This window comes from Lytechinus pictus, chromosome 5 (genome assembly GCF_037042905.1).
Source record: "Lytechinus pictus isolate F3 Inbred chromosome 5, Lp3.0, whole genome shotgun sequence".
Classification (NCBI taxonomy): Eukaryota; Metazoa; Echinodermata; class Echinoidea; order Temnopleuroida; family Toxopneustidae; genus Lytechinus; species Lytechinus pictus.
Window position 1 is genome coordinate 26,802,254 of NC_087249.1, and position 13,137 is coordinate 26,815,390.

At 36.7% G+C, this 13,137-nt stretch overlaps 1 protein-coding gene across 1 annotated transcript; it reads right to left on the reverse strand.

Moving 5' to 3' along the window:
- Window positions 1-3,747: 3,747 nt before the first annotated feature.
- Window positions 3,748-8,290, reverse strand: LOC129260350 (uncharacterized). The gene is made up of 3 exons (XM_064099457.1): window positions 8,143-8,290; window positions 7,236-7,378; window positions 3,748-6,760 (listed from the first exon to the last, which is right to left on the reverse strand). The coding sequence occupies exons 1-3, from the start codon at window positions 8,288-8,290 to the stop codon at window positions 5,534-5,536; spliced, it is 1,518 nt and encodes a 505-aa protein (XP_063955527.1). The 3' UTR covers window positions 3,748-5,533.
- Between the last annotated feature and the right edge of the window lie 4,847 nt (window positions 8,291-13,137).

Below are 13,137 nucleotides of genomic sequence, written 5' to 3' on the forward strand. Positions count from 1 at the left end.
ATTGCTTCCTTTATGAAGTTGCAAGTGACATGTCAATCATTTAATTAAGTTTTGCCCGGAAAAGGCAGAATTTGTTGATAACCTTAATACAGTCGATAGAAATCGGCATTACGAAGAAGGCGGAAGGGCAGTATCTTTGTGTTCTAGATGTAACTGCTCAGAATGCAATCTGGTGAATGTAAATATAGTGATCGTTTGAAGGCAAGTATAAAGGGAGTGAAACGCTGCACATTCAAGGAATTTGGTGAAACAACTGTAGTATCAATTATGAATAAATTTATACAGAATGTAATTAATTTTATGATGAAAGCATCATCGGTATCATCACACCACAATCGTCACCATCATCAAAATGACAGAAGGAATAAAATCGGTATCTCATGCCAATCATCATCACCATCCTCCCATTCCTGGCGGGTGTTTCATAAAGCTATCAGTAAGTAAAGATCAACTTTAGGAACATTCCCTTCTAGACACCATTAACTTCACAAATATTGCCACGGTAACCACGGTCACTACCTTTTCCAACTTCCTGTGTTATCATAAATAATTGTCACAAAATGGAACTTAAACTAAATGAAACTTGTAAACATATCAATTTCATCTTCATTTTATTGTTGTGCTACATGTATATCATATTGCAAGAATGTACATTGTATGACACCTCAACTATCTTAACTATAAAAATTACATGCTTTATACATAAAATTTATATACCTCCGCACAGCAAACAAATTATATAGCCATGATAAATATATTATTTAGAAAACTGGACGGACAAGATCGTAAATAATACATTTGAAGTACATCTTAAATTGGCAGTAATTGCATTTTTAAAATAATTTCATCAGGGTAATTGCAGCTTCTATTTCACAATTAAAAAAATTAAAATGTCAATTTCAGGGGGAATTTGGCTAGATTATGACAAAGTGTTCAAATATGGATTTCAATAAAAAGTATCTTCAAATGATTATGACAGCAGTGTTTCAATTAGAAAAAAAAGAAAGATTGAAAATGGGCCATTAAGAAATACTTTTCTTACTGTAAATCACAAGTGCTTGTGATATATAGAACAACTGATGAAAAGATACAGGCAAAACTCAAAGTGTCAATGGGTCAGATGCATAAAAAGTAGTATTTGCTTCTGCTAGGCTTTTGCTTGGCTTCTACTTGATTCCGTATGCATAAAATGAGCGAGCAAATGGTTTTGCTAGTAAGCTCAAGCAATTGCTAATTGCCTGCTAGCATTTCCTTAAAGATTAAGCCATTGCTAAAAAGCGTACGCATAAAACGAACATTTCGCTTGTGCGTTTAAGCACTTGCTTGGGTTTTTTCAAGCTCCGTCAGAGCAGCTTGAGCGTTTGGTTGATCAGGGCGTTCGCATTTTTTCATCACATTTACGCACCTGAGAGAGAACCCCAAGGTGTACCGTTGCCTACATATACATGTTTTCTTCTTAATAAGTGCAAACCAAATGCCAAATATATAAATTTATTGAAAAGCAAAGTTAGTTAGAAATCACTGACACACCTTAGCGCTCAAGTCCTCGCTGCCCTTTCTGTGAGTCGTGTTCGCACCATCGTCACGTCACTATTGTTCAAACCGCTAGCAATTGCTTTCTGAAGGCAAAAAAGGGCTCAAACACTAACAAAGGGTTACGCATATGAAATAAAGCAATTGCTGAAGCATGATCTTTTGCTTGGCTAGCAATTGCTTGCCAGCAATTGCTACTTTTTTGCATCTGACCCAAATGGCTTATTTTCAGTTAGCTGATCATGGCAGTCATTTCAAAAGAAATAAAAAAGGGGTATTGTGCATGGGAGGATTTCTTATATAACAGATGCAATTTTTGTAAATTTTGGAGAAAATAAAAATATACCATGAATTTAGTGAAATAGAAAAATCAATCAAAACTCAAGTTGTAGTCAATGAAATTGCAATATCAACACTGGACATATAAAAGATGCACGAGTCATCTAAAAATAAAATCCTGTAACTTGTAACCATACAAGAAATAACCAATAAACCAAGCCTCCTTGCAGATTATCTTATGAAAATACTAAAAATAAATAATCTCTCATTTATAGTTCCATATCATTCAAAGTTGACAACTTTCATCAATTTCATGAAAATAAAACAATGACAAATCTCTTGGACAGGGCAAATAACAACCATGCACACATATTCTCTTTAAAACACAAAGCCCTCTATGTCAGGACGACTCACAAGATAAACGCCATAATATCATGTTACAGTCTCTCCTTTTATAAATTAGAGCTGAGACTTCGATCTTAGTACAGTTTGGACTATTGAAGAAAGATATGAAAATAACTTATAAAATATGTTTTGTGTAGGGATAACATAAGAGGATGCTCAGGGCATCAAGAAGAATTATACATATATTACCCAAGATTGATCAAATACAATTGGAATGGAGTTAAAATGCATAAAAGGATAAACTTAACACCTACTTATTAAACTTCTGTCTACAGTCTTATCTTGCTTATTATTAATATACGACCAGATAGCAGTCATCTCGCAGCTGGGAATAGTCTACAATATATCCTTGTTAATTTGCTAAATAAAACCTTGGTACTTTTACTTTTATGCTTTTCACATTGCATTTCCTTAACCCCATACTATCCTTAACCCCGGACTATCCTTAACCCCATACTATCTTTTTTTGGATTCACACTGTCTTTCTTAACCCCATACTATCTGCTTAGCCGGGGTTTACGCCTTAACCCCGGACTATCCCACAGCTCATGAATATTGATGATTTTACCATAGAGAGCGTGATTAACGTGCAATTTCGACTTCTGTGATTGGCTATTGCTTAGCCCCACTTTTCCTTAGCCCGGTTTCGTTTCACACTGCATCTCTTAGCACCGCAATTGTGGTGCTAGCACCACAATAAGCCGGCTAACCCTGCTTTTTTGCAGGGCCAGATAGTACCGTACTATTTACCGTGCTAGCCCACTTTGCTAAAACGTAGTGTGAAAACGAAGTGGGCTAAGCTTAACCCCGGGAAATTGGTGGGGCTAAGGCCCCCCCCCTTAGCCCCACCAATTTCCTAGGGTTAAGGAAAAAAGTACAGTGTGAAAAGCATATTTTTGGGACATATTTTGAGAGCAGGTCTTTCCTGAAGCATGTGGCTAAAGATAGCATTAGTGTTGTTAATGAGAACTATATTTATTGCAATACTGAAGTACACAGAGTCCCAGAAAAAGTTGAATTGATGTTCAAGCTTTCACAAAATTGAAAAAAATACATGTCTGGTTTAAGCATGTTTTACCTAAAAGAATGAAATGAAGAACATTGGCCTTGGAGCATTAAAAACAAATCATGTAGTTTTCAAAACTGGCATTGCGACTGAATGTTGTATTTTATATGGCCTGTAGGAAGTTTGGTTGAAACTTTCACATGCACCTTTTATCACTATTCACAGCTTCATGTTGTCACACATCAATAGAGTTTCCTGGAAAACAATCTCAATCGGTATGAAAGTATGCAAGGCCATTCACATTACTATTATTTTTGTCCAGCCTGAACGGAGTTCGGCAGAGACCTAGTGATCACTTTTCCTGTTAGTCTTTTAACAAAAAGATGTTTTTGTTCCGCTTGCTCTAATTTTTTTGCATTAATTAAGTTCATACTTGAACAATATAATCCTTGGGTAATATCACATGTGGGGCCCCTGAAGATGATGGGGTCAAAAGGTCACGCCCATCCTACAAAATGTAGCTCTTTTGAAGTTTTGTTCAACTTACTCTCATTTCTTTATTTCAGCATCAATTATAACCACACTTGGTACAAATGATCCTTGGGTAATACCACATGTGTTCATGAGGATGATAAGGACAAAGGTCGTCTAGGGGTCAAAAGATCATATTGCATATTTCAATGATCGCAAAATCAGGCAAGACTCATGGTTTGCGAACAACCTTGTATCCTTTGTCACCCTAGTTTGTGAAATTTGATAAGAATGACTGAATTTCAAGATACAGGCATTGATTGAAATTACTTCACCAAATACAGTTGATATCATTCTGTTTGTTAGTAGAAGCCGTGGCCAACCATTGCTAACAAATTGGAAACATGATGAGGCAAATTATTCATCTTTCAAAGGTCTGCTTTTTCCCAGTCACCCTGTACACATTGCTTGAAAAAAAAAACACTAAAAGAGGCAGAGGGGAGGGATAGTCAGTATGTGGTGCAGAGTGAGAGAAAGAGTAAGGAGTGATATATTGTGAGAGAAGGGGGAGATAGAGGGGAGAACAAAAGAGAGAAGGAAAGAAGGAAGAGAATAACAACAAATTGGAAAAGTAAAATAGGAGAGATGTAGGATGTGTAATGTGAGGAAGGAGAAAAGTGAAAGAAGGAAGGAATAGAGAAATTAAACGAGGGAGGAGGGAAGGGACAGAGTAAATGAGGGAAAATGAAAAATGGAAATAAGGTATACAGTCAGAGAAAAGGAAGAGGGAGGTGCTGGATTAAAAGAGTTACAGATGGGAGAAATCAATCTTTTAAAATATTTGTCTTCACTATAAATCAACATGAAAAATTAGTGCCTTTTTTCAGATTATAACATTCACCTTTTTAACTGTTAAAAAAGATGCGCATGCACTTAATAAACTCCACAGTTTTCCTTTAAAAATGCCTATTTTGTAATCTTTAGTGTTGTAAATGTCAAGTTCTCTTTACATTTTCCATCATACCATTTTCCTTCATACATTTACTTTTTATGAATTTGACCAAACATGATTTTTTTTTAATCAATTGTAATAATAATATATGTGTAAGATTACATTTTTTTGTAAAATTATCATATACTCAAAGTAGAAGATTAGAACCATTACATGAATAAAAGAATGATTTACTTCATATAAAATTATTGGAATGGCAATTATATATACTTAAATTTTATGAAAAGATTACAGGTATATGGTCATGACTTTCATGTAATTAGTTTTTCATTATCAAATAAATTCAGCAGACTGAGGTTAGATATCAAATAGACAAATCACAATTATACATAAATAAATTAAAGTTTATCTGTAAAGTGCATGCAGTAAATCTTTTGCAGAGGGAAGTCTGATTCAGATATCTGAATAAATATTACATTTTTAAATGTCTTTTTTTGTAATGGCCATGTTACTCAACATCATTACTACCAATGGTGAATTCATCCCTCCCCATTCATCACAAAACTCACAAATTCAGGAATGTATATCAATTTAGATGTTTTTTATCAATAATCACAACAAGGTTCACACTATGGACAACCCGACACCTTTCTCAATAGGAAAACTCATTCAGAAGAAACATAGTTAACATGGCAATTAATCAGTTTTTTGCACAGGTAATAAAATTCACAGTAAATAAACCACTTGCAAACGTGTTTGTCCTCCACATTAGGAAGTCCTCCACATTAGGAAGTACTCCCCATTGAGTCATATTGGAACCTCTTTGGTAAAAGATGGCCTTCACTCACTATTAAACTAAGAGGAAGAAAAGAGAACAAAGTTCTGTGTCATGAATCTTTGGTTGAAGTTTTCCTCTGCAATGGACTACCAGGAGGGGTGCCATCTCTGAGAAGCACATCCTCAACCTCTGACCTTTGTCGCCATGATCCTGCAGAAGAGAAGACAGGTCTCTTTTGAGAGGAAGAGGTGGCACCAAGAGGCCTCCTGCCTCCAGCTGTCTTTTTCTGGCTTGCAGTTTCACCCGCATTCCCTGTTTGGTGATGTTGCTTCAGGTCTTTCAAGGCCTTATCTTTGGTCCCATACTTAGATTTAGCTGTTGGGTGACCTCCATCCCTGACGATGGATGGCCTTGTCTTGTAAGCCATTGATACTACAGGTGGAACAGGGTATATCACCGGTGGAGACTCGCTTTTGGAATGCCGAATCTTTCCGTGAGTCCTCATTGGACCATAAAGCGTATGAGCTCTGGTCATTTTAGGCATTGGCATGCTTTTGGGGACTCTATCATTGGACGGGGGCAAATCCACGCTGTCAGTGCTGACTAGGCCAACAGTGGGAATGGTCTGTTTAGTACTGCTCTCTATTCTCTTTGAAGATGAGGAGGAGGATGCTGATGAGGAGGATGCTGATGATAAGTGTGAGGCTTTTCTACTCTGTATAGCCACATGCTTGTCAACCACAAACTTTCCTGAGAGGGCTCTATCAGCATCACCTGAACCACTCATTGCACTCATATTATACACGGTTGGTTGGTTCTGTTTTGAAACAGACTTCTTTGGTATGTCTATGCTTCCCATTGTCTTGGATCTTGACAAATAAGTATCTCTTTGGTGTTGGGAATTGAATTTTTTAGAAAGTTTTTCTGTCTTTGTAAAAGATCTGTCTTGCCCTGTCTTTAGACTTGCATCTTTGCCCATTATTTCTGGCTCTCCAGTAGAGCCCATTGGTGGAGCCATAGCGGCACTCTCTGTTTTATCTGCCTCAAGGTCATCATCCGCAGATGAATAATCGGAACTCTCTCCTTCATCCCTTTCTGATTCCGCCACTGTCACTTTGGCATCAACGCAATCATCTTCTCCTTGCACCTCAGCCTTTGCAGTCCGTTTCCTCTCGGGAACCCTAACCCCAGGAAGCTCTCGTGGACGGACAGGTACAGGGGTGGAGGAATAGAATTCTTCAAGGGTCAGAGTGGTCCCCTCACGAGCAAGCCTGTATGGTGGCATTAAGGAACTTTGTACAGGATTGGAGACAGCACTGGTCTTGTCTGTATGGATCTGAAATATGGAGAGAATGCAAAGATATTGAATGCATATACAGCGACTTCATTCTGGAATCACTTTAACAGTCACAGCATCACAGGAGAAACGGATGGAAGAGAAAGATTAACAAGATACATATAGAAAATAGAAGAGACCAGACAAGACAAAAAAGGAGCAGAAGATTATGAAAAGACAAGGGAAAAAGGGTTGAAGAAAAAGAAAAGTAGAGAGAACCAATTGGATAGGAATTAGAAATTAGAAAGATTGGAAGAAGAGGAAAAAGTAAGAGTAAGAGATATAAAACAACATAGAACAGATGATAAAATATAAATGTATATCATTCTCATCATCCCATTTGTAAAATTATCTCATTTAAAACCTTAATTTACGCAGAAGGGAAATCACAAACTTCTACAGATCAAATTAACCGCTTTTTCTGAGGTAATACATGAGGTACAAAACAGTACCTGAATCTAGTCATAACTCTTACCTCATCAGACATTTCCCAGACACTGCCTGCCCTGTCCTGGAATGCATCTATTCCATCATCTGTTTCCATGGTGATGAGGGTATCCAAATCTTCCTCCTCGTCTTCTTCTGAGGTGTCTGAGTCTTCCTCAAGAGGTTGTCTCTCTGTACATGTAGAGATAATAAAATTTGTAAGGATTATTAATCATGGCTTACAGGTGAAGGTTCTAGTACCAGCCATTGCAGGGCTGCCAACACTTACGCATTGAGCGTGAGACTCACGTATTTCACCAATTTCTCACGGTCTCATGCTAATAATGAAATTTTTCATGCACGAATCTGAAATAATCAAATAAAAATGAAAAGTAAGCGTTTTTAATAAAAAGGCGACCAACTTGAGAATCCTAGAAGCGCTGAAAGACGTGTGAAAATTTTCCTGCCTTTTTAGGAAAGCCTTCGATCTCATTTCGAGCGAGTGCATCTGTTAAATTTTCTTATATCCACCCCTATAGTGATATGATGACTTCAATGGCTATTTATATAACTACTTGTACGTTGCATCGAGCTAGCGGAGGCGTGGACAGGCCTGGACAGACGTACTTGGTCAACCACGTTATTTCGAAATTCGAATCGAGCTCAGCCTAAAGTACAGGGTCAGAGACCAGACAAGAATTCTCGAGAACAGCAAAGATTTCACGGATCGTACCTTGTGAATTATTATATACTATTGTTTAAACAGTAATATTACTTACTATAACTTTGCAATTTAGGATGAGAGGAATTTTTGAGATTGAAAAATGTTTGCGCCTAAGGCGCGAAGTACATGTAGGTCTTTGAGTTTGAGTGTGGCTGTGTGTTAGTGAGCGTAAGCGTGGCCTTAAGCTATTGTAAGTAGTGCCTGGTAAGCCTAGCTAGGTCCTAGGCCTAGCCCAGTTGCCCAGAGGAGGCTTGGTACAGGAAATTCTCTATTAAGATGCATGATTTCTTGTTGCATCTTCCGATCATCTGCACTGGAGAGTACCTACATCCGGTCCTGGAACCAGACATGGTTGGCATTTCAGCAAGTGGGTATTCCATGTTTATCATTTTAATTAAGAGGCTCGGCATGATTTTCCCTCTTTATAATGCCTTTGGATATATGTTCAAATATTCTATAAAGTATGCACCAGATCACACAACATATGGAAAACTAGCGGACAGAAGGTCCTCGCTGCACGCGCGCACCCTTATAACACGTAGAATTTCCTTGCATCATACCCTTTTTTTCACAAACAAATGTGTATCAAGGGCAAGATTTGAATTAGATAGAGTTTCCGTCCCCCTGAAATGAACTTAACAACTTCTTCTATCAGATGATTATAATTTTATTTACATTCAATGAGTGGGAAATGTGGCACTTTATTACATTAAAACCACTAAAAACTATCCAAAGTCAGGAATATGTATTGGGATAATGGTTTGGGGGACATTTTTATTGTACCCGGGTGGATTATATCCGGTCGTCACATCGGCAAATGATATGGTATCAAGAATTTTCGTTGAGATTATGATAAAGGGCTCAGTAAGGCAAATACTCATGAAAGAACCATGAGGATTGGTTAATAAGGAAATGTTGCCCTTTTATCATCAAATCAGAGGAGATTTTCGTTGTGATAGTGATGTCAGAAGAGCAAAACCATACGCGACGTGTAGTCAACATATAGGACTGGTCGGAGCTTTTGTGTACGTCCGTGTGTTGTTCAAGTTAAAGTAGGTTTTCCAGCACTTTCCATTGCTGTGCTGAACATTAATATAAATATATATACATTTTCAGTTTGAACTAGATAAAAACGATGTCAGATACCATTGTTTTTGTCACCACAAATCAATTTTATGCTCTGAAAGTTGGATATGTCTCTGAATATTGCGACAGGCCCATTTTACGAAGAGTGCATCCTAGCTTTACCGCTGCACAGGTAAGTCTGAAAACTAAGTTTTTTATGTACCTTTCACTTTAAAATGATGTTTTCAATGTTCAAAACAACGATAATTCATGAAATTGACACAAAATATTGCGAATCAACGCTGAACATTATTTGTGTATTCATGTTATCCCTCTGTAATATGATTTCCCCAATAAAGCCGCTATGGAACATTCTGCACTATGCACGCTATGAGTCATACGATGATCGCGAGGTTTGCAGACGTTGTCTGCTATGTTTTTATATGTCCAGTACACTGTTTGCAAGTTTTCGATATGTTCACCTTGAAAAATAAAAAAGCTACACACCGTAGGAGGGGGGTCGCCCCCCTCCCCCACTCCCTCGCTTCTCTCGGTCGGGCTTGGTAGCTTCACTCCCTTCGCTTCTTGTAAAGTCTCACTCTCAACAATTATCAAGTGTTGGCAGCCCTGCCATTGTTTTATTTCCTTCAGCAAGATATTGAACCATGTTGTGCTGAACTCAACCCAGGTGAGGTGAATAGATACCTGACAGGATTAATTCCTTCAATGCGACAAAAGCTGGAAACAGCAGCATGAGCTACATGTAGAGCTGCATGGGGGAATATATATATATATATATATATATATATATGCCTACATCCTACATAAGGGTAAAGTCTATGAATGGGTATATTCTGTCATAATACACATAAAGACGTAAAGACGAACGTAGAGGGCGTTAAGGCACATTACGAACATTGAAAGAAGACCAAAAAAATTTTTGCCTTAAACGCAGATGTAGAGAAATATATATATATATGCATACATCCTACGTGAAAACCATAGTACTTCCCATGCAATTTTATCATTTATTAATAAAGTCACCACTTCCATCGATAATAGTTGTCATACTGTCGGTATTTTCCTGGACTTCTCCAAGGCCTTCGACACTATAAACCATGAAATTCTTCTTCATAAACTACGTCATTATGGAGTTAGAGGGAAGGCCTTGGAGTGGTTCAGGAGCTACCTCACTGATAGGACCCAATTTGTATCCGTAAATAATAGCATTTCATCTACTCTTCCAATTACTTGCGGTGTCCCCCAGGGTAGCCTACTAGGCCCACTTCTTTTTATTACTTATATCAATGATATAAAAAATACATCAGATTTACTTTCATTTATACTTTTTGCTGACGACTCCAATATTTTCTTTTCCCATGATGATATTAACCAACTCGTTAGAATCGTAAATTCTGAACTAACAAATGTTACAGATTGGATCAAGGCCAACAAACTTTCGCTTAATCACCAGAAAACAAACTACATGCTTTTTAGTAATAAAATCAATACTCTACTAGACAGTATTTTCTTTGATAATTTCGTTCTTAATAATGTTTCCACTACCAGATTCTTGGGTGTCCTTATCGACAACAAATTATCCTGGAAGCCTCATATCGATAGTACATGTAATACAATTTCTAGAAATATTGGAATTATTAATAAACTCAAACATTTTCTCCCTTCTCGAACTTTGTTAACATTATACTACACACTTATTCTACCATATATTAATTACGGAATAATTGCCTGGGGATGTGCAATACAAACACAACTAAATAGAATATTACTTCTCCAGAAAAAAGCTCTAAGAATAATTTTTCAAACACACTTTAGATCACATACTGATATCTTATTTTTTGAAAATAACATCCTCAAAGTAAGTGACATATACCTCTTCGAACTAAGTCAATTTATGTTCAAATTAAGCAAGGACGATCTCCCCACTATTTTCTCAAATATGTTCCATAAAAATGCATCCGTACACTGTTACCCAACAAGGCAACGACAATATTATCATCTCCCATTAACAAGAACTCTATTTGCAAAGAATTCATTTGTCTTTTCCGGGCCTGCCTACTGGAACTCTCTGCCTCAAGATTTTAAAGAATCCCCTAATATAAATATTTTTAAACGCAAACTAAAAAAAATGTTAATTTTGCAATACTCGTTGCAAGCAGATCATGCTGAATAACTGAATATTATTTGTTATTACTGTTTTCTTCTTAAAATTGCAACTAGCCAAAGTACCTGCTCCTGCTGCCCGCTTTCTTTCTATGTTATGTACCCTGCACTTCTCTGTCCCTCCCCTCTTCTCCCCCTCACATTCCCCCTCTCTCCCTAATGCTATAAAACAAAATATTTCTCACATCAGTTACTTTTTTTTTCGTAAAATGCACCAAAATTGTATTTATTCTTAAAATTCTTTATATCATTACGACCCAGTGTTTTTTTTTTTTTGTAATGAAACTAAGTTTATTTAGGGGCTTGCCTTTTGTACAAGCTTTGCTTTTTTCGGCAAGACCCTCCGTTTTACTTTAAAATACAATTGTCATACTAGGTAATTTTATTTATTGAATTGTGTTCCTTAAATCTAAGATTATGTTATATATATTTTATTACGTCTTGCATTATTTTCGACCTTGTTTTGTTATACTTATCATGCTTATGCTGTGAAACGGAAATCAATTAATCAAATCAAATCAAATCAAATCAAATCAAGGGTGAAGTCTATGAATGGGTTTATTCCGTTATAATACACATTTAGACGTTAAGTCGAAGGTAGAGGGCGTTAAGGTGCATTGCGAACATTGAAAGAAGACAAAAAAATCGGCTTAAATGCAGATGTAGAAAGATATACATGTGTATATATATATATATATATATATATATATATATATATATATATATACATATATAATATAAATATATATCATCATTCATAATTCATTCAGGAAAACCCTCAATGTTTATTTCATAATTAGTGACTTAAAATATGGTTTTTTAAACAGATTTGAAAAAAAATCAGTTCCCAAGTATTTGCTTCCATGAAGAGTAAGGATATTTATTTGTCGGCATTGCACATGCCATACCAACATCTACGTGGAATTTGTCAGCTACCTCATCAAAATGGCATCATGGATTTTCCTGCAGCTTATTGATGCAGATTGAAGCTTGAAACTTTGCCTATTCAATAAGTGTGATGTACAAATGGAATATTGAAATGAAAGAGATGTTAAAAATGGTAGTATTGTCCCGTTTCTGGCTATCCTCATACATCGGTCATACATGTACATAGACAGAACATAATACAGTATGGAAATATGATTTGTAGCCTTCTCCTGTCCTTTCACATAAAAGGTATATATATTACAAAACCTTTCAGTGAGAAATACAATGTACATTAGCCTTAATTCACCCTTTCAGAAAACCCTCAAAACAGTCCAGTTTGTAGGTGATAGAGCCACAGTTGAGCAATTCATGAATAACAACATTTCCTGGGTTTCATTTCCTAAAACCAGATATGAAATAAAACATGAATGATTCTTTTCAATGGATGGACACTGACCCGTGCATCACTGATTGGCAATTATTTGGTTGTTTAGAGGGGTTTTTCTGTGGGCCTAATGAGACAGATAGGAATGCCTCAAAGTGACTCCTAATGAAAACAGCCCAAGGGAGTCACCATTACAACAAAAGCTTCATTTTCCAAGCCCCAGTACAGGACCAACAAACTAAAATAACTGACATAGAATGAAAGGCTTTTAACCTACATAGTGCAACAATTACAGAAGATTACAAACTTGTTTCCTTGGCTATGGTTCGCTCTAATTGTTGCATTGCAATTGACCTAGATCGTTTGGATAACAAACAGGAGTCGAGGGCCTTGTCAGGAATTCACTGGGGATATCGATTCAAATAGGTCTTTTCATTTCTCGTCGACCATTTGAATGTCTATTGATCAAACTTAAGTGATGCGGATACAGGTCACCGATACCTTAAAGTTAGGGACCACTTCCTCTTTATTCGCCACATTACCGCAAAATAGCGCCGACAAAAATGGGATGCTACGCAAAAAACAGATCACAGTTTAACATCATTATGATTTTGTTATCTTTATACAAAAGAAAACTGGGACAAGAGAATCATCTGACTGTCTTGA

Coding starts and splice junctions, on each gene's coding strand:
- LOC129260350 (XM_064099457.1), bottom strand. CDS start 8,290: ATGGAATACCCACTTGCTGAAATGCCAACCATGTCTGGTTCCAGGACC. Junction 7,379..8,142: donor AGCCTCCTCTGGGCAACTGG/GCTAGGCCTAGG, acceptor CTACATGTACAG/AGAGACAACCTCTTGAGGAA. Junction 6,761..7,235: donor TCTGGGAAATGTCTGATGAG/GTAAGAGTTATG, acceptor TCCATATTTCAG/ATCCATACAGACAAGACCAG.